This window comes from Fusarium oxysporum, chromosome 5 (assembly GCF_000149955.1).
Source record: "Fusarium oxysporum f. sp. lycopersici 4287 chromosome 5, whole genome shotgun sequence".
Taxonomy (NCBI): Eukaryota; Fungi; Ascomycota; class Sordariomycetes; order Hypocreales; family Nectriaceae; genus Fusarium; species Fusarium oxysporum.
In genome coordinates this window covers 4,419,656-4,438,634 of record NC_030990.1, presented here as the reverse complement: position 1 = coordinate 4,438,634, position 18,979 = coordinate 4,419,656, and the positions used below count along the sequence as shown (strand labels likewise).

The following is an 18,979-nucleotide window of genomic DNA, read 5'->3' as shown; positions in this document are numbered from 1 at the left end:
TGTTCAATTGGAGCTTTTTACCCCAACTCCAAAACAAGCCATGATCGACAGATTTAGTAAACGTCATGATCACCCCCAGAATTTAACCGTTTTTTCACGATCGTCCCCCCGCGTTCGGGTAAAGTTATTGGTGTTAATGGCTCTCTCGGCAGTGACCATGATACGATCGTCAAAGTGCGGAGAAGCTTATCTTGTCAGTGATTGGACCGCTTGTTTCCTGCAGGAACGGAATGGGGTTGGTTAAGCCGGTTGAATTGTGCAGGTTTGTGCCTGAATTGAAGGATAGCTATATATAAGACCGTAGCAGCGTCGGAGTTTCTGAAAATCTCACCTCATCTGCAAGGCAAGGTCGAGATTTGACATCATGGTTCGCTTCAGTTCAATCCTTGCGGCTGCGGCTTGCTTCGTGGCTGTTGAGTCTGTCGACATCAAGGTGGACAGCAAGGGCGGAAACGCCACTAGCGGTCACCAATATGGCTTCCTTCACGAGGTTGGTCTTGACTCAGCGCTGATGATGATTGGAATGCTAACTTGGGCTAGGATATTAACAACTCCGGTGATGGCGGCATCTACGCTGAACTCATCCGCAACCGAGCTTTCCAGTACAGCAAGAAATACCCTGTTTCTCTGTCTGGTTGGAGATCTATCAACGATGCTAAGCTCTCCCTCAACCGTCTCGATGACCCTCTCTCTGACGCTCTCCCTGTTTCTATGAACGTCAAGTCTGGAGAGAGCAAGTCCAAGGAGATTGGCTTCCTCAACGAGGGTTACTGGGGAATGGATGTCAAGAAGCAGAAGTACACTGGCTCTTTCTGGGTCAAGGGTGCTTACAAGGGCCACTTTACTGCTTCTCTGCGATCAAACCTTACCGACGATGTCTTTGGTAGCGTCAAAGTCAAGTCCAAGGCCAACAAGAAGCAGTGGGTTGAGCATGAGTTTGTGCTTACTCCTAACAAGAATGCTCCTAACAGCAACAACACTTTTGCTATTACCTATGATCCCAAGGTGAGTCACAATCAAAACCGAGGCGTGACATATACTGACATCTATTAGGGCGCTGATGGAGCCCTGGACTTTAACCTCATCAGCTTGTTCCCTCCTACCTACAAGGGCCGCAAGAACGGTCTTCGAGTTGACCTTGCTGAGGCTCTCGAAGGTCTCCACCCCGTGAGTTCACCGTCTCACGTCTCTCGCGAGTAGTCGCTGACATGCAGAAAAGAGCCTGCTGCGCTTCCCTGGTGGTAACATGCTCGAGGGCAACACCAACAAGACCTGGTGGGACTGGAAGGATACCCTCGGACCTCTCCGCAACCGCCCTGGTTTCGAGGGTGTCTGGAACTACCAGCAGACCCACGGTCTTGGAATCTTGGAGTACCTTCAGTGGGCTGAGGATATGAACCTCGAAATCAGTGAGTCTCATATCCTTCCAACTCATCGAGCTAGTGCTAACGACTTTTAGTTGTCGGTGTCTATGCTGGTCTTTCCCTCGATGGCTCCGTCACTCCCAAGGACCAACTCCAGCCTCTCATCGACGACGCCCTCGACGAGATCGAATTCATTCGAGGTCCTGTCACTTCAAAGTGGGGTAAGAAGCGTGCTGAGCTCGGCCACCCCAAGCCTTTCAGACTCTCATACGTTGAAATCGGAAACGAGGATTGGCTCGCTGGCTACCCCACCGGCTGGAACTCTTACAAGGAGTACCGCTTCCCCATGTTCCTCGATGCCATTAAGAAGGCTCACCCTGATCTCACCGTAATCTCCTCCGGCGCTTCTTTTGACCCCGTTGGTGACAAGGAGAATGCTGGTTTTGACATTCCTGCTCCTGGAATCGGCGACTACCATCCTTACCGCGAGCCTAATGCTCTAGTTGAGGAGTTCAACCTGTTTGATAACAACAAGTACGGCCATATAATTGGCGAGGTGGCTTCTACTCACCCCAACGGTGGCACTGGCTGGAGTGGCAATTTGATGCCTTATCCCTGGTGGATCTCTGGTGTCGGCGAGGCCGTCGCTCTCTGCGGCTATGAGCGCAACGCTGATCGCATCCCCGGAACTTTCTACGCTCCTATCCTTAAGAACGAGAACCGCTGGCAGTGGTCTATCACCATGATCCAATTCGCCGCCGATTCTGCCATGACCACCCGCTCTACCAGTTGGTACGTCTGGTCCCTCTTCGCCGGACACCCTATGACACATACCCTCCCTGCCACCTCCAACTTCGACCCTCTCTACTACGTCGCTGGCAAGAACGAGGACAAGGGAACTCTTATCTGGAAGGGTGCTGCGTACAACACCACCAAGGGCGCTGACGTTCCTGTCTCTCTGTCCTTCGAGGGTGTCAAACCCGGTGCTCAGGCCGAGCTTACTCTTCTGACCAACAAGGAGAAAGATCCTTTTGCGTTCAACGATCCTCACAAGGGTAACAATGTTGTTGATACTAAGAAGACTGTTCTCAAGGCTGATGGAAAGGGTGCCTTCAACTTTAAGCTTCCTAATCTTAGTGTTGCTGTTCTTGAGACTCTTAAGAAGGGAAAGCCTTACTCTAGCTAGAGGGCGGGCATTGGCCCTGTTGTTGACTTAAGATATAAAGAAAATGTTTAAATATACTGATAGCGAATTGAAGCGTAACTGATTTTAACCAATCAGTCTCATTATCCTTAGAGAGTGTGGCCGACCGTACCCATCACCACCATCCCATCCTCGCACGCTCATAAGCCGCTTCAGAATAGTCATTCCGATTCTTTGGGAATCCTTTAGGCGTGTTAGATATAATTTAACCACTGAACTCAACGCCTTGCCAATTGACCTCGCATTGCCACGTCTTCCACAAGTCTCAGCGACCCCCTCCTGGGTGGATCCGTGATCGCGAGGCATTCTATAGCTTAGAGACGACTAGCAATTGCTAATGATTGAAGAAAGCTGTAGTCGAGTGGTCTCTACTTATGGGAGCCAAGGAGCTGCTATAGGTTATAGCGTAATACAAGCAGTCTATTGTATCCCCTTGCACTTCCTCTAGATATTTGGCTCAGGACGGCATATCGCTTTTATGGCTGTGGAGCATTTGCCTGCAGTCAGCTCCTATCAGGGACAAAGACCCACTCTGATGAGAAGGGCTGAGTTAATTTTGTATGTCAGTCTTGAACAAGGAGTCACAATCGATTCCTCTGAGCCCAAGTGTCCGCCTGGGTTCTAGGACAGCATACGTGGTTTAAAGCTGCCAAGTGTTAGAGAGATCGGGAGTAAGCTACTTCCATTCCCGATACGCGCAAAAACGTATCCAATACCTTCCAATCTTTACCAGCACTAAATCTTCTCAGCTCATCCAGTCTATGTGCCTGCAATAGATGCTCCGCCTCTAATCACATCACTTCTTAATTCGTTATATTAATAGTCGGTTGAGCGTACTACTATTCCACACACACGCAACAACCTTCCCGTTAGCAATCAGAACATCTCTGGTCTGATCTGGCGTAAAAAAAATAAACACACCATTCACCAAAATTATGTTGTGGTTAATAGGCTATTCCCACGGCACTCTGAAAGCTTCTGTGAGAAATTTCACGAGAGACACTACCTAGGCAGTTTATATCTAGGATTACAGAACCTTGGGAGACGTCCAAAGTAGGAGTAATTACAGATGCGTGTAACTCCCTCACCCAATGCGGCAAACAGTTGAGCAGTCGTTGAGATCAGATAGTCCATCAATAACAGTCATACAAGCAAAACAGTTACAGTCTTGCTATTAAGTATGACTTAAGGCCCAGCCGTAATGTGACCTACTTCTACTCAGTTGCACATGACCTTGCATTGGTAGATTGGCCAGAGTCTTCTGATACAGCGGTATTCCTCCCGTTATGCGTGCTGTTGGCTGAATACGAGTTCTCGAGACAAGTGGACTGATCAGCGCGCTGCCGGTCCATTTCAAACAATGATTTGGTGGCTCAAAAATAACTTCCTGACTAGCATGAGATAATGATGTAAGAGTGGGTGGTTTGATGGTTATTGTCAACCTGGGTGCATATCGGGATCGTCTGTTTTACACCTTGATAGAAAGTACCTTGTTTGACATATGTAGATTCTGCCGCTTCGGCTACTTCTGCTTTGAGAAAACTTTGTGCTGATCGCCTGCAACGACTTGTTTTCATCACAAGACCCCGGCCAGTATTTACGCAACAAACGTCTCATACCTGGGTATGAACTGGTATGTGTGCACCTTTCAGTATAAGGCAAAGGAAGATACTTAGGCTAGTGCCGAAATGCACAATTAATTTCCCGACGGGCCATAGGTACTACTATGTATCGCTCACTCTATTTGATGACTGATCTCCCTAACCTGAGGCATAGATTTGGTGCTGACCCCGCATTTACTAATGATGCCACAACTTGAACTCGGCCATCTCGATCTACGTTTAACAGCCAACAGCCAACAGCCAACAACCAACAACCAACAACCAACACGACAACTCAACTTCCTTGATTCAACCCACCAATCGTGTCTACATTTGGGACTCCGACTTGGACAACCAACATAATAACCTCTTTGATCTACACTTGGCGCTGCGCTTTGACAGTCAGCTCGGAGATTTCCTGATTCAACCTGCCAGCTGCAGTTTACTTTGGTACTACGCTTCGACAACCAGCCTTGAACTGTGGCTTTTGAAAAAGGGACAACAAGTAAGAGTCTAGGCAAGACCAACGAGTGAAAAGAAGATAAATATCCAGCTTATTCCGCTCCCCAAGAGTCCCCTCTACTCCAGCATGACATCCAGAAACCTCAACAAGACCTGGCGCGATATTGTCTTCGAACAGTACGAAGCCGACTACGCAGCTGACGTCCCCTTTCCCATCCGCTACTTAATCTACGGCGACCAGTGGAAAACAGATATCCTTATTGAGATCTCCACCAAGATTGACGTGCCTGTCTTCCGTCAAGCTCTCCTCCACGCTGCTAGTTCTAGACGCCTTGAAAACGACCCGGCGTACGAAGACGACCTAATCAAGGTCCGAGCACGTGTTCCGCCTTCTGCCCAAAGCAACAATGATGCTCACCCGCAAGACGGCTCTGCTGCTCCTGGCAACAGTGGCTAATGCTTGGAAGTTTACTATTTATGGTGACGGCGACTGCGAGTCGACTCCGTCGGGTGACCTTCGGGGAGATGGTAATAAAGGTACTTGCTCCATTCCTAGATCCTGATGATAAGGCACTTCCAGTAATGACGACTAATGCCCTCTCGCCCGCCCAGACTGTACCAGTATTCCGAATCCTCATAGAGGGTTCTGGCTTGAAAATATGGGTAACTGCCAAATTGACCTGTATGCTAACGAGGACGATTGCGATGATGGCGTACCGCAGCAGTTTTATGATGCGACCAATCAGGGCGTCTGCATTGGTCCTCAGTTCCAATGGGATTACTATACTGTAGTCGGTTGTTAGGAAGTTCTATCATACTAGCATTTTGTAACTAAAGGCATAAGCTATATATTAGGTAGTTTCAAGTTTGAACTAGCCTCATCTGTAGTGCCTATTTGGCGATGTGAATGGACCTGTTCTTAGACTGACTTGATATCTTTGAGAGTGCCTGTGTGGATAGAAGAACAACATGACGATAGCCTAAGGAGGGTAACGGACTGGCTCGGGCTTTCGCACTTTCCAGACAGTAACCGATTGCGTCTGTATTAGTCCAGACCGAATCAGCCATTATTATCATGCATCAAGTCGACCATACTCGAACTTAACCAGCGAGACAATCCTCAAGACAAGTATACATGATGGGCTACAGCACTATTACCCATAGCTTCACTATCATTGTCTTCATCCCTTACGCTCCATTCGAATCCAAGCACGAAGTATTCATTCAGCACAGTGTGCACGCGCAGGGGATCATATAAACGCCCGATAAGCAATTTAGGCCGCGACAGCACCCATCGCGCTCTGGATCATCACGAGGACGTCTGCGATTGGCTCTAGGATCTGCGCGCCCTTGTGGCCTTTGGAATTCTATATCAAGACGTTAATCAGCTTGCGGGCACCTGATAATTGACATGAAACCCATACTCATAGGCTGCTGCGTTCTCGGCTGAGACATTTGCACAGGCTGAGAAGCCTTCGCACCAGCAGGCTGGGCGGCTGGTTGGGGTTCAGAAATTGGTGACATATCGACGATACAATGCTGAAACAACAATACGAGTAATGATTCAAATATGCAGACACTAGAATAAATAACCAGGCTCTTGGTATTGGCTCTGATAACGATTGATAGCTAAGCCCCAATGGATGGTGGTGGCTTAGTAGCTCGAAGGATCGCAGCATGCCCACTAAATGTGCCGCAACATTACGAGAGGCAAAGCATTCAGCTGACGGGAGTCTAACCGAAATTTCACTCTAGTCTGCCTTGCAGGGTACCAAAAGTGCCTGGGGATTCTGACCTCGACCTGCTGCATGACCCAATGACGTCGCATACGTCGGAAAACTTGTCGTCCCATATTACTTCACTAGCAGGGTTCATGTCATCCAGCCCAATGCGAAGATAAGCTTGTTTAACCCCCGTAGGCTATGCAGCACTTCTAGAACCCGAAGCTGGCTTGGCAAACTGTCGCTATCGCCTTTGGTGGATAATGAACCTTACAGCATGTATGCGGCGTGTTTGCCACGTAACCTGTTCTCGCTGGTTTTTCCCATAAACAGTTTTGGGCGCTTGAGCATATTTTTATAATTTAGATAAGGATTTAGATAGGTAAATATGCATCTATTTCTAATACCCATATCTAAGATAAAATAGGATATAATTATTTCAGAGTACCTTGAAAAGTATTGGAAACAAGAAGTCTTCTTAGTGAGCGTGCTTATTGGGAAATTGCTAAAGGCTTGGGTAACTATTGCCTACTTCAAAGCTTCCACGCAGAAAGGGTTCGCAGTAAACGTACCCTTTGGATCATACGTCTGCCTGATCTTCTGCATCTTCTTATACGTCTCTGGATCGTAGTAGAACTGCCAAACATCCTTCATGTTCCAATCACCATAAGATCCCCAGAGAACACGACGATCCGCCTTGCTAAAGTACTTCGCTCTGCCCTCGTCGTTCACCGCCTGCCACTTCTCGGCTGCTTCCTTGGTACCCTGATAGAACACATCCCAGGTCCCCCCAAAGGTGGCATCTCTGAAGCAATAAGCTGTGCCGTTGCCTGCGTTCCTTCGGAACATGGATTGTTCGCCGCCGTAGACTTGGAGTTGAGATGAGACCCAAAGACCATTGTGCTTGTCTTTGATGACCTCGTTGATACGACCAGAGAACCAAGATGACCAGCCTGTCTTGGAGAGTTCGGTTGAGGTTGTGCTGTTGGTGCGCTTGTCGTAGGGGTAGGGAAACTCGCGAGGGCTCCCGAACAGCCACATGGAGGCGATAACGGACATCGGGGTGCCTTCAGGAGCCTCTTTGACAATCTTGAACTCATTAGGCACGTTCTTGATCTGGGTGAAGAGATCGGGTGAGTATGGCTCTTCGTTGACGTTGACCCATTGTGCATAGACGACAATCATTGCGTACTTGAACTTGAGCAGATCAGCAATATTGTCCTTCCCGTCGTGGACATCGTCTGGAAGTTTCTGCTTAAGCTCGTCCTCAGAACCAGGGAAAAGATCCAGAAGATTGGCCTGTCTGCTGACAATGTTGACAGTAAAGTCGTAACCACGAGGCAACTTGGGATCCTCTCCCTTCTGGACGAGAATATCGAGTAGAGCCTTGAGTGTCTCCTCCTTGTAGGCGAAGCCGACCCAGAGGCCCTTGGAGCCCTGATGATTCTTGTCATCCTGGACTTCGATCTTGAAGTGCGTCAGGACGCCAAGATTGCCAGGACTGCCTCCGAGAAAGCCATAGAATAGATCTGGGTGGGAGTCTTTGGTGACCTTGACTACATCGCCGTTATAGTCAACGATCTCAAGCTCACGAACCCAATCTCCAAGAAGACCAAAGGATCGTGCAAGCATGCCATAACCGCCAGTCTGAACGTGTCCACCAAGACAGACAGTAGAGCACTGGCCAGTCGGCATGAAAACGCCGTTATCTTTGAGAAAGTCAAAGATCTCGGTGAGTTGCCAGCTGACACTAGAGCGAAGGTAAACCTTGCCATTTTCCCTCAGGATATTAAGATCAATGTTGGGGCGTCGGAAAGTAGGCTTCAAGTCCAGCTGGATACCCTGGGAGCCAGTTGAAGATGCACCGCTGTATTGGTGACCACCAGATCTGATGGCAAGAGGCTTGCCCATCTTGGTAGCCGCCTTGACGACTTCTTGGATATCCTCAATGCTTGCGGGCTGGAGGATCTCGGAGGGGTTCATGTCGCGACTGACGCCGTAAGTGGAGGTAGCGTAGATGTTGTTGGCACGCTTGTAGGCAGCTGTGCCGGGGAAGAATTGGTTGCCTTGGAAGGAAGGCTCCATTTTGGTGGTGATAGTCATAGATGAGAGTAGAAGAAGCTTGTAGTGGTGGATTGATAGGGAATGCGGAATGAAGATAGCTGGTTTGAAGTCTGTTCTTATACCCGTTGTATGAACTGTCGTGAGGGGACTGATTTCAACATGTGAAGTCGCACAGATCACCTGGACCATTCAGCTCAATACCCAAAATGCATGCACAGCCTCTTCATGGACACCTGCATTCCAATATTTTCAGCTTTCATCTCACATGTCAATAAAAACACCAATATTCGCAAGCAAACACGGGCTGAGTGCCCGTTTCATTGCAGGTATGTGATAGACCAATTCGGCAAAGCGCGCTAAAATACGACCAGTCTCGACTCATCGGGACGGGCCGTGGCCAGTGACATGCGCGAGAAGCCAATTCCGTCTCATTCTTGATACGTGAGTGGCTGCATATTGTCTTAGAGTCGTTGCGGGGAAGTTGAGATCTTTTGTCCCGTGCCGGTAAGCCACAGGTGGTCAGCTTGCCAATTCGAGGATGCTTACTGGACAGGAGGGGAAGTTGAGAACGTTTTCAGCCAGCCACTGCGGGCGGATATTGGAAGATCATCCGAGCTGAGATATGTGAAGCTGTTAGCGTGCTTCCGCCGCGTCACGTTAGAAGTGAAAGTGTCTTTGTGATATGAACGTTGCCACTGGGTGGTATGGCAACGGATGAAGAGCCTTACTGTGTTCAGTAAGCTATTGAGGTAAGCTTGTACTGTTGTAGCATAGATCGTCTGCGATGAGGCATGTGAGGTGCTCATTGAAAGTCAGATAGGTATTGGTATTGATATGAATGCTCTTAGAGCGACAAAGTGCTGACAAGTAACAACTTCCTGCGAATATAAGACCTGTGAGCGTCTGCTACACAATCAAGCCCATCATCCTCACCAAGACATCCGAATACTCAACCAATTCAAAGATTACACGGCAAGCATAATGGCTCCTACCAAAGAATCGTCGCGTGCTGGTATTCACCTCCCCAAAGGCTTCCAATACGACGAAGTCAACTTTGATCCTACCCCTCCACCTCCAAGAGACGAGCCAGATCCTCCTCTGGGCATCTTGGATAGCTTCACCGGATCCTGGACCGGGCCTGGCTTCAACACCATCTTCCGACCAAACTCCGTCTCCCCCACTACTACCACCTTCACCAATCCCGTCCTCCCTGCCCCTCCCTCGCCTCCCAATGTCTCAGTCCTTGAGCTCAATCTGACGCAAGAGGATATGGTATTTTCTCAACCTCTGGGAAAGGTTCCAAACCGTGGTCTTGAGCAGCAGAATGACATTATTATCAATGGTGTCACGTATCTCCAGACCGTCAATGATGTTACCAACACAGCTACCGGCAAGGCCGACGGTACTAAGACGGGTATTCATACTGAGACCGGCTTCTGGTTGAACGTTCCTCCGACGAAGAATAACCCCGTGGAGGGGAACACGCTTGTCCGCCTTGGCTCTATCCCTCACGGAACTACCATCAATGCACAGGGCAACCCTCCCAACGTGACCCAGGGAGCGCCAGATATCGGCCCACGACCTATCACTCCTTTCGTCATTGGGGACAAGGGGAATACTCAGGTCAAGCCCAGCCAGACAGCCTCCCTTAACAACACAGCACGTCTACCCCAGGATCTCACCCTGTTCATTCAGCAGGGAACGATCACCCAGGCTATTCTTGACAACCCAATCCAGATTCTTCTTGACATCAACAGCCAGCTCAATATCACCGAGACCAGCACTTTCACAGTCTCTACACAGTTTGCTCCAACCCCCGGCGGCGGAACAGCCAACATCGCCTTCCTCGTCGGAGCGAGTTCTCAGGGCCCCAACGCAAACGCCGTGCAGATGGACTCCACATTCTGGGTCGAGACGATCAAGTCTGAGATTACTGTCCAGAACTACACTCCTGGAAAGGCTCTTCTTCTGCAGCCAGCTTACAAGCAGGGCCAGGGCAAGACGCCTCCTCCGCTGCCGACATTCTCTGTCACACCTCCTGGACCTGTTACCGGCCCCAAGACGATTCCTGTGACTTATACGCAGATTCAGTACTCGCAGACTGTTTTTCTTAATTTTAATGGGTTGACTTGGCCGCATTTGTCGTTGGCTACGCTAGTGCCTGCCCAGCCTATCGAAGTTGACTATCCCTCATCTTGATGGGATCTTAGCATTGGGCTGAGGAACTTGGGGAAGCTGTCTTTCGTGATTGATAGTGGGCGTCGGAAACTCAGAAGGCATTAACAAGGTATATCGCGATTTAGTTAGATCTACAATTTGAATTCTACAAAGTAAAAGACGTTAATCTTTATCGCTACTATGTATGTGTATACTCTAGCTCACTAGTTCTTTATTTGGATTCGCCCGCCATTATCACTTGCTGTCTTTGGCATGTGAGAGGAAAGGAGATTTGATATGAAATTTTGCTAAGTAATGAGATGCCAGTACATAAAACTTCCAAAATAAACACTATTACATCTTGTGGCATCAGAATATATCATCTATGCCGCTGCTGTGAAACCAATCTGCAGAGACCCCGCAAGCGAAGCAGTCTGGACCTCGAAAGTCTTCAACCCGCCAAAAGTATATGGAGCGATAGTTCGATTGGCAAACCCTTTAAAAGCCGGGGTATTGTCCCAGTTATGCTGGGCCGCATGCTCAAGCACAGCTCCAAGCGTTATCAGCGTTCCATCAGCAAGACCAGTAAGCGCAGCCAAAGTGCCAGTCCATTTCGCGACTGAAGACCACATATTCGCTCTATTGGCGCTGATCGAAGCCTTGCCCAGCATATTCAAAGCATCAGCACCAGCCTCTCCAATGAAAGCTCGCTTGGCTGCTGGGCTTTTGAGGAGATCCTGGAGGGCCAATCTGATCTCGCTGGACGAGGCTGTGGCTTCCACCGCCCCAGCTTCCTTCAGTGCTGTGGTTGCTGCTCTGGACGCTATGGCCTTACCGATAACGCCGCCAATACAGATCACTGAAAGGGCAATGGTGATGATGCCGACGACCAGCTCAACTGTGAAGTACGCGTCGTCCATGACCGCGCTTACGTTGGTGACATTTGGCTGGTTTTCCGGAACGTCGAACCAAAGCGTTTTGTTGCCATTGGTACCCGTCTTGAGACTGAGCTTGAACTGACCATTGAATATGATGTTAGTCTTTCCAACCTCACCCCCCAGCAAGGTTATGGGATAGTTGAGGTTTGAGAATGATAGAGTTATACGGTCATTCTGTATCGTCATAGCAAAATGACCCGTGTCAACAGAAAGCTGGACCGTCTTGCCGCTCTCCAGCTCAACGTTAGCCCATGTGAGCTTGTTGCTGTTGATAACCGATAAGTTCCCCTCGTCAATGGTAAAGTCGGTTTTACTGCTTCCTTGGAAAATGCTGGAAACTCCTGGGGCCAACATGTATTTGAGGAACATGTAGGGAGATATGAGCAAGCTGCTAGTACAGTCTTTGGCAATAGCATTCACATCCACCTGTAATGCCGCTTTAGGGGCTGTACGATTGTTTACCATAGATAGAATTGCAAAGGTACAGCTGTCGTTGGTCGGGTTCTCAAGAGGCTCGACGACAGCATACCCGTTGGTCGTAGGCTGTAGCCATGCCCAGACATCCGTGTCAACAAGCTGGGTCACAACATCGACAGTGGCGAAGACGAAGTTGAATTCCTTCAAGTTACGGTCAATGTTATCTGCTATGAGTTCCTTCAGGATGGGACCGTCGATCCTATCACTGATGTTGCCTGCAGAGATAACTGTGACCGGGGTGATAGGGTGGTCGGGGGCAACCATCAGACTGTGCACGACGTATTGATAAACGGAAATCATCGAGCTCCCGCCGCCAACGTTGGTGATGTAGACGTAGAATGACATGCCCGATGATGGATCTGTGATTTTCCAAGTGACCCCCGTGGTGATGGGAGATACAGTGGCTGACGAAGACAACGTGACCTTGCCGTTTTCGAATGCGTGGATGATAGCCGTAGTCACAGTAGTGCTCTTGTTCAGGTCAGCTTGAACCGTCGCGACATTATCGTCAATAGAGAATTGGATCTGGTTGGGTTGCGGAACCCACTCAAGAGCGAGTTCTATCAGAATATTCTGCCCACCAAGAGCGTAGTTATCCATGATACCTTTGAATATTCCACTTTTGATGGGGAGGACCAGCTTAACGAGGCCTCCAGAGCCTCCCTGTGTCAATTGCCATGGGGACATGTCTATGTTGACATTGGCCTTATCTCCTATGCTGGCAGTGATAGTACCAAGGGAGGGGGCTTTGGCAACCAGGGATGACCATTGTGCAGCGATTTGCTGGTTGAGGTTGGTGTAGTTTGTCGCAAAGACTGTATCCCAGCCATTGGTAGTGATGAAAGCCATGATGTTTGAGTATCTGGGATAGTGATACTGAAGTTAGGAACAGTTGATGTTTGTGTCTCAATACAATAGGCGGGCCATCGTGTCTATATAGTAATCGGCTGCTAGTGCTCTGACTTGTCTTGTCGGACCCATTCTACTTTTCGCTCACCTTGCTTAATCCTCCCAGGTCTCCTGAATAATATCCTTGAGACATGAAGCAACGCAAGCAGAGTCATCTTTTGATAGTTGCGTCAAATAAATTGTATATTGGAATGCAGGGCAGCTGTTCACGACGAGGAAACCTAGGTGATGCTTTGTGGAATGGCGCTCGGAACCCGTCAACTCCCACCCGCGATGGTCTAGAACTGATATAACCATGAGACATACATCGCAGTGGATAGCTGATTCCTGGATTTGGTTAAGGCCTCGGTGGTATTTGTAATTTCTCGTACCATGTTTTGGGCACTGCAATGTGATGTCTTGGAGTTACAGGAAAGCTGAAAGATAAGACAGAATATAGATGCTGGTTCGTTCCGGAAATGCCTCTTGGCCATTCCTTTCACACAAACGGTCTAGACTGGCTCAGCCACCATCCTCATACAACGAAGCAACATTCTGCCGCCATTACTTGCAAGACTATATAATGTTGACAGACATTAAAGGAGGGCCAGATTTCTAACACGCGTTTCCACGACCCTGAACAGGCTCGGAAATTACTAGCTTTCATTCAGTTCTAAATCACGACTTCATTCTACTTCATTTCCCTTTCATTCCACCAGCAGACAAGATGGAAATGAATGGATGGGATGTTGTTTCTTTGGTCACAGTACCTTTCATCAACGCCGCAATTCATCGTGAAGGCGGATCCCCTACCAAGATGCAATTGTCAACAGACACTATGGCTGTACAGGCCGAATTTGGATCCTGGCAAATCACCGTTGGAGGCGCTGCCAACATGCTCATGTTCGACATCCCGCTCTCCTACATCCGTGGTAGGGTGACCAAAGATCGCCAAACCATCGCGCACTTTAGCTACCAGTCCCTAGCGGCCAGGGTACAGCTCGTCTTGAAGTTTGTCAATAGCAAGGAAAAGAGCCATGACCTCGTTGTTGATCCCACCAATCCACCAACCTCTCTTGTTTCACTCATGGATGCCAATGGTCGCCCGCTACCCAGTGCCATTGATAAAGCCTTCATCACCGAGGCTTTGACGACGTGGCTCAATGGGAACCTCTCGGAGTTCAACCACGTGTTTGCCAGTGTTGAGCTCGATCCTGGCGTTGGCTCAGATACCCAGTGGGCGTTTTGTAAGCCTTCAGTTGTTGTGTATACGTATGTTTCTGGACGCTCGCTTGCAGACAGCTATCTCGGCATATTATACAACACCGCTGGAAGATCTACACCTGGGTCAGTTGCACAGATTGATCCTTCTTTCATCCCTGCTGGATGCCAGGCAGCGTTTATGCTTTCGCCAACGATGTTCATCACGGACTTCTTGGGGCCGGCAGCACGTCAGCAGTTTGGTATCCCGGCTCAGTCACTGAAAGTCGACACAAGTCAATTGACGGTGGCTCTGAATGCAGGCGAGAGTATCCCACTGCCTGAAGTCCCTGTGGAAGAGCCAGCGGGGTCGTCTCGAGTAGGAGTCTTGATTGCCGAGGTGCTCCAAGGCTTCTTGGATGTCGCGGGTAAAGCGTTTGCTCATCCACAAAAGGTGTATAAGCCTTATCTGGTAGATCTGCAGATCGCAGTGCAGAATTCTGTCATCAAAACATATTCCAAGACCTCGACGATAGTTCTTGATGAGTTCTATGGGACTGTGACGGCATTCAACGAATCAGAAAGCTGGATGACGCTTGGTCTCGACGCATCACGTCAGGCTCTCACCTACACCAACACACAGCCACCTATCAACAACCATCACACTGAGCAATCTATAAGTTTCACTATAATCCAGGATATACTCCAGGCTCTGGGTATCGTCACCATTGTTATCGCTGCGGTCTTGACGGATGGCGCAGCCTTGCTTGCGATTGGTGCACTCAGCGGCGTAGCATCTGGGGGCGCGCAATGGGCACTTGCTTCATTCGAGTCTGATCATAGGAACGATGCGCCAGAGATCAACAACCTGGTGTCCAACCTCACGTTGCCTGTGCGCTGGTCAAGGACAGGGCCATTTGCGACAACTCAAGCCGGTCTTCACCAAGGTGGTTTCTTCCTTGCGGGGACTATAAGACAAGATGAGAAGCAGACTTGAAGTCTTCCATGACAACACCGTCTTTTTACTGCATATGTTAGCTGCCAGGACAAATTTATTTGCAATAGCTTACTGGGGATTGGTCGCGTAATCTAGTGCTAAAGTGATCAGATTATTTATTTCTAGCCCCAAGTAATTTTGGTGGTTCATTACGTTGCCCAACTTCACAACAACCACCGTACCGTATTCAAGTACCCAGGCCTGTCATACAAACATAAACTAGCTGTCTTTATCCATTGTGACCCTGTAGCCAACAAGCTCAAGTTTCTCAACTGTCCTATCACTGCCCTTACCAGACTCTGTAAACACAAAATGCTCATGAGCCAAAAGCTGATACACAATACGGTCCAGAGATGCCCAAGTATTACAGTTCCCATCAGGCCACGCAAACAGGTTCTTTTCTTTGTCGCTGTCCTCCTCAGATCCAACAGTGTACATCATTCGCCACGAAGATTCAGTATCGCTCTTGAGACCTGTTGGGTACAAGCGGAAGCGCACTTCTCCCGGGGGCGTAGGGAAGGTTGGTGGTAGCCCGATGCTGAGGTATGTGCCTGCGATGTCAATACCCCTGACAGTCCAGTTCGTGATGTGTAAGCCTGGCTCATCATCGACTGATAAAGTAAGAGTAGAATTCGTCTTGTCGTCGATGTATGTACCACCGTAGATCTTGGCTGCTTCATCCTTGCCAGCTTCTTCCACAGCCGGAAGTAGTTCCTTCGCAATTTCTGTGAACAGGGTTTGGAGAAGACCACCGGTGACTTCAGGACCAGCATTGAAAAGGGTGACGGTCAAGTTGTAGTCTGGGATCAACACCATCAGCGAGTGATACGTGGTGATATCACCAGCCTTGGTGTAGAATTCAATGAGGCGGCCGTCTTTGGTGACGTTGTCAGCACGGAATATTTCCCACGGTTCTCCGAGCAAGATTCCTCTTGATGAGGTGCTTGTAGCAGGCTTCAGCCACTTTCTTGTCTCGGCGGGACTAAGAAGCTTGCTCTTGAGGACAGCATCCCCAAAGGCCATTATATCATTGATGGAGGAATAATATTCGCCGGCCCTAATCCCCAAATTTGTCAGTGCTTCTCATGAAAAGCATCTAAGAAAGACTTACGGATCGCCATAGCCAAGGGTTGCGTTCCACCACTCATCATCAACGGGAATGAATCCCAAAGAGTCATCAGGCTTCTTGTAAAAGGTGTTCTTCATTCCCGTGGGGTCTCAAATTTCTTTCTTGATGAACTCTCCGGACGGCATACCGCTGACCTTCTCAATGACCCATCCCATTATAGCGAACCCTACGTTTGAGTAAACGGGGTTCACAGCGTAGGGTGCGTAAACGGGGGGCCTCTCGCCGAATCGTTCGAAGAAATCTGTCTATATTAGCACTTTTCAACTCCGCACCAGCTGCGAAATCTCACCGTCTTTGGTGCACTCTGGGAGACCTAAGAGACCAGAGCAATTGAGGCTTTTGGATGGGTCGGGTGGCGGATAACCAAGCTTTGTCCAGTCCCCGTAAGGCTCGACATCGGTTACCACTAGACGTATCAGCACGTTTTCAATTCTTGGCCGTGTACATCACTTACAGTCAGCTGGTATACCACCAATGTGAGACGCCAATGCACCAACGGTGACTTGATCCCAGTCAACCGCCCAAACAGCATCTTGCTTTCGAGCTTGTTTGTTCAATGCACGAAGCTCAGGTACGTATTTCGTAACAGCATCGTCAAAATCAACCTTGTGAAGTTTTAACAAGGCCAGCACGGGAAACACCTTTGACAGACTGGCCAGGCGGAAGACCGTGTCTGAATCTACTTTATTGACTCCACGAGGGTCAACCTTTGGAGGTGTGTTGGCGAATTCGAGGAGGTAGTCATCTTCGCAGGTTGATTTGATGGCGATTGCTATGGACGACTCGTTATATGGAGCTGTCTCTTCTTCAAGTCTTTGTTGGATAGAAGCTACTGCTGCCTTGACGGAGGCGTGGGTGGAGGGGTGGACAGGTGCAGGGAGGACTGGACCGAGAGGGGGGCAGTGGCCTCCACGAACTGCGAGGGAGCTCCCCACGAAGAGAGATGTATAGAGATAATACTGAAGCGCCTTCATCCCAACTGAGAGTTTCAATCAGACCTGAACTCTATTTGAGCGAATGGGAATAGCAGGCAATGAGCTACTCACTAGATTTATACTAAATCAGGTACTCTGAAGACCGATGGCCAATGGCGCAATATGAGCCCTTCTCCGTGGACGGAGGGATCACGATGATTTACAATATTGCTTACTCCCCCGCAAGTCCAAGTCATGAGATGTCCTACGTAAGCTTATGGCGTTTTAAGATGACGAAGTTTCCTTCAGATGATGGTTAGAAAACCACCAGATGAAGCATTCGATAACCCTTCTGGGATCCTATTTGTGTAAGACATCCCACGCCCAATAAGATTTATTACGTTTGTAACTTACAAATCACATTGACGTAGGGTTCTATTGAGCATTGTAGAGCTGCAGAAAGGCATACATCGAGATCTTACAGCGAGATATCATGGTTTCTTGGCAGTAAGATGGCGTCAGCTGTGCGGCTCAATTGGGAATTTAGGCCATTCGCGGACACGATGTGACGTAAAGGCAGGACACCTGAGATGTTTATTGGGTGCGGCTACGGAGAGCTTTATATAATATTTTCTGATTTTGTGAATACGCTGCAATGACTGGAACATGGCATTGCATATGGAAGGGTAAGGCAAATATACCTACACTTTCGATCAGAGAGGAAAAGGTGAAATCTGCAATAGCAGGGTATTAATTAATAACTTATCTAGACAGCATCACTCCGTCTAAAAACGAAAAGAATATATAATACCCAGAAGTAGATGCTCGCGCAAGAAATTTATATGACAAAAAGTTAATTAGCTGTAGCATCCTTACGAGGAGACGTTCGGTCAACTCTTAATTAGCCTGAGGACCGCAGAGCTTTGTGAAAGTGATGTCATCAACATTGATCGTAAGCTGATCATACTCTCCGGAACATTCCAAGACAAACGACAAGTCAGCCTGGGCTACAGCCTCACTGCCACTCGACCACGTCTGGCTCTCGGGAGTCCAACCGACAAATTCGGAGGGATAGGCACCAGGGAGGGTATCGTCTCCGACCTTGGGCGTGATGCTACACGAGAAACCAGAGCCGACGTTAACACCGGAGACGACAGCCCAGTTGTAAGATAGTCGGTAGTTGCCGTCGAGGTTGGTCAGGGTTTGGGAAAGCTGGGCGCTGCCCTGGCCATTGCTGAAGACGAAAGAACTGGATTGTTGTTAGCGCAGGCGAAATGTTACTAGGTAGTGGCACTTACATGGCGTTGGGGGCGGTATTGGGGCCGTCGGTAGTGAGCGAGCCGCCGCCAAACCAAGGCGATTTATTGCTATCGCTGTCGTCAAAGCCGGGGTTGACGACGACCTGGGTTTCGACGCAGGCGGGCGCTTCGGTCGTCGTTGTGCTCTCTGCGACGGCAGTAGAAGTGGTCTCTTCCAAGACGGTGGAAGTCGTCTCCACAAGGGCAGTTGTTGCAGTGGTAGCCAGGGCAGTAACCGTCGTGTCGGAAGCGATCGTCGAAGAGGCCTCAGCGACGCTCGTCACCGTCGTGGGCCGGCAGGGACTAGCTTCAGCTCCGAGGATGGCGAAAGCCACAGCGAGGATAGAATAGCGAACCATCTTAGCGAAATCAAAGGCGATTGATTAAACGAGCGGAAGCGACTGAGACAGCGCAAGTAAACGAGTGTGAGGTTGCAAGAGCGCAAAACCGATTCAACGTCATTTGGGCGTGGCGCCTCCTTTTTAAAGCCCGCTGTCAAATTCTCAAAAAGACTCCGAAGCTGTGTTGGCTGGACGCGAATCACTCGTTGGCGCCGCGCTAATGC

At 49.1% G+C, this 18,979-nt stretch overlaps 9 protein-coding genes across 10 annotated transcripts; 4 read left to right on the top strand and 5 right to left on the bottom strand.

Moving 5' to 3' along the window:
• Nucleotides 1-156: 156 nt before the first annotated feature.
• Nucleotides 157-2,665, top strand: FOXG_02500 (uncharacterized protein). The gene is made up of 5 exons (XM_018379956.1): nt 157-490; nt 541-1,005; nt 1,054-1,167; nt 1,220-1,409; nt 1,460-2,665. Exons 1-5 carry the CDS (start codon nt 365-367, stop codon nt 2,548-2,550), a joined length of 1,986 nt encoding a protein of 661 aa, XP_018236101.1. The 5' UTR covers nt 157-364; the 3' UTR covers nt 2,551-2,665.
• A 1,455-nt stretch (nt 2,666-4,120) lies between these two features.
• FOXG_02499 (uncharacterized protein) lies at nt 4,121-6,003 on the top strand. Of its 2 annotated transcripts, XM_018379955.1 has the most exons (3): nt 4,121-4,286; nt 4,345-5,168; nt 5,244-5,729. In XM_018379955.1, exon 2 carries the CDS (start codon nt 4,759-4,761, stop codon nt 5,086-5,088), a length of 330 nt encoding a protein of 109 aa, XP_018236100.1. In that variant the 5' UTR covers nt 4,121-4,286; nt 4,345-4,758; the 3' UTR covers nt 5,089-5,168; nt 5,244-5,729. The 2 variants fall into 2 exon arrangements, with proteins under 2 accessions (XP_018236100.1, XP_018236099.1); XM_018379954.1 differs by having other exon boundaries at nt 4,121-5,168; nt 5,244-6,003.
• On the bottom strand, nt 5,906-6,155 carry FOXG_18328 (uncharacterized protein; the record flags this gene model as incomplete). The annotated part of the gene is made up of 2 exons (XM_018398397.1): nt 5,906-5,988; nt 6,056-6,155. 2 exons carry the CDS (start codon nt 6,153-6,155, stop codon nt 5,906-5,908), a joined length of 183 nt encoding a protein of 60 aa, XP_018236098.1.
• A 535-nt stretch (nt 6,156-6,690) lies between these two features.
• On the bottom strand, nt 6,691-8,661 carry FOXG_02498 (uncharacterized protein). The gene has a single exon (XM_018379953.1). It carries the CDS (start codon nt 8,603-8,605, stop codon nt 6,881-6,883), a length of 1,725 nt encoding a protein of 574 aa, XP_018236097.1. The 5' UTR covers nt 8,606-8,661; the 3' UTR covers nt 6,691-6,880.
• A 615-nt stretch (nt 8,662-9,276) lies between these two features.
• FOXG_02497 (uncharacterized protein) lies at nt 9,277-10,634 on the top strand. Its single transcript, XM_018379952.1, has one exon. It carries the CDS (start codon nt 9,398-9,400, stop codon nt 10,613-10,615), a length of 1,218 nt encoding a protein of 405 aa, XP_018236096.1. The 5' UTR covers nt 9,277-9,397; the 3' UTR covers nt 10,616-10,634.
• A 92-nt stretch (nt 10,635-10,726) lies between these two features.
• Nucleotides 10,727-12,939, bottom strand: FOXG_02496 (uncharacterized protein). The gene has a single exon (XM_018379951.1). The coding sequence runs from the start codon at nt 12,835-12,837 to the stop codon at nt 10,957-10,959; it is 1,881 nt and encodes a 626-aa protein (XP_018236095.1). The 5' UTR covers nt 12,838-12,939; the 3' UTR covers nt 10,727-10,956.
• A 477-nt stretch (nt 12,940-13,416) lies between these two features.
• On the top strand, nt 13,417-15,256 carry FOXG_02495 (uncharacterized protein). The gene has a single exon (XM_018379950.1). It carries the CDS (start codon nt 13,604-13,606, stop codon nt 15,071-15,073), a length of 1,470 nt encoding a protein of 489 aa, XP_018236094.1. The 5' UTR covers nt 13,417-13,603; the 3' UTR covers nt 15,074-15,256.
• Nucleotides 15,257-15,292: 36 nt separating this feature from the next.
• Nucleotides 15,293-16,734, bottom strand: FOXG_02494 (uncharacterized protein; the record flags this gene model as incomplete). Its single annotated transcript, XM_018379949.1, has 4 exons — nt 15,293-16,130; nt 16,185-16,255; nt 16,337-16,447; nt 16,657-16,734. The coding sequence occupies 4 exons, from the start codon at nt 16,732-16,734 to the stop codon at nt 15,293-15,295; spliced, it is 1,098 nt and encodes a 365-aa protein (XP_018236093.1).
• Nucleotides 16,735-17,620: 886 nt separating this feature from the next.
• On the bottom strand, nt 17,621-18,960 carry FOXG_02493 (uncharacterized protein). The gene is made up of 2 exons (XM_018379948.1): nt 18,415-18,960; nt 17,621-18,365 (listed from the first exon to the last, which is right to left on the bottom strand). The coding sequence occupies exons 1-2, from the start codon at nt 18,771-18,773 to the stop codon at nt 18,014-18,016; spliced, it is 711 nt and encodes a 236-aa protein (XP_018236092.1). The 5' UTR covers nt 18,774-18,960; the 3' UTR covers nt 17,621-18,013.
• Between the last annotated feature and the right edge of the window lie 19 nt (nt 18,961-18,979).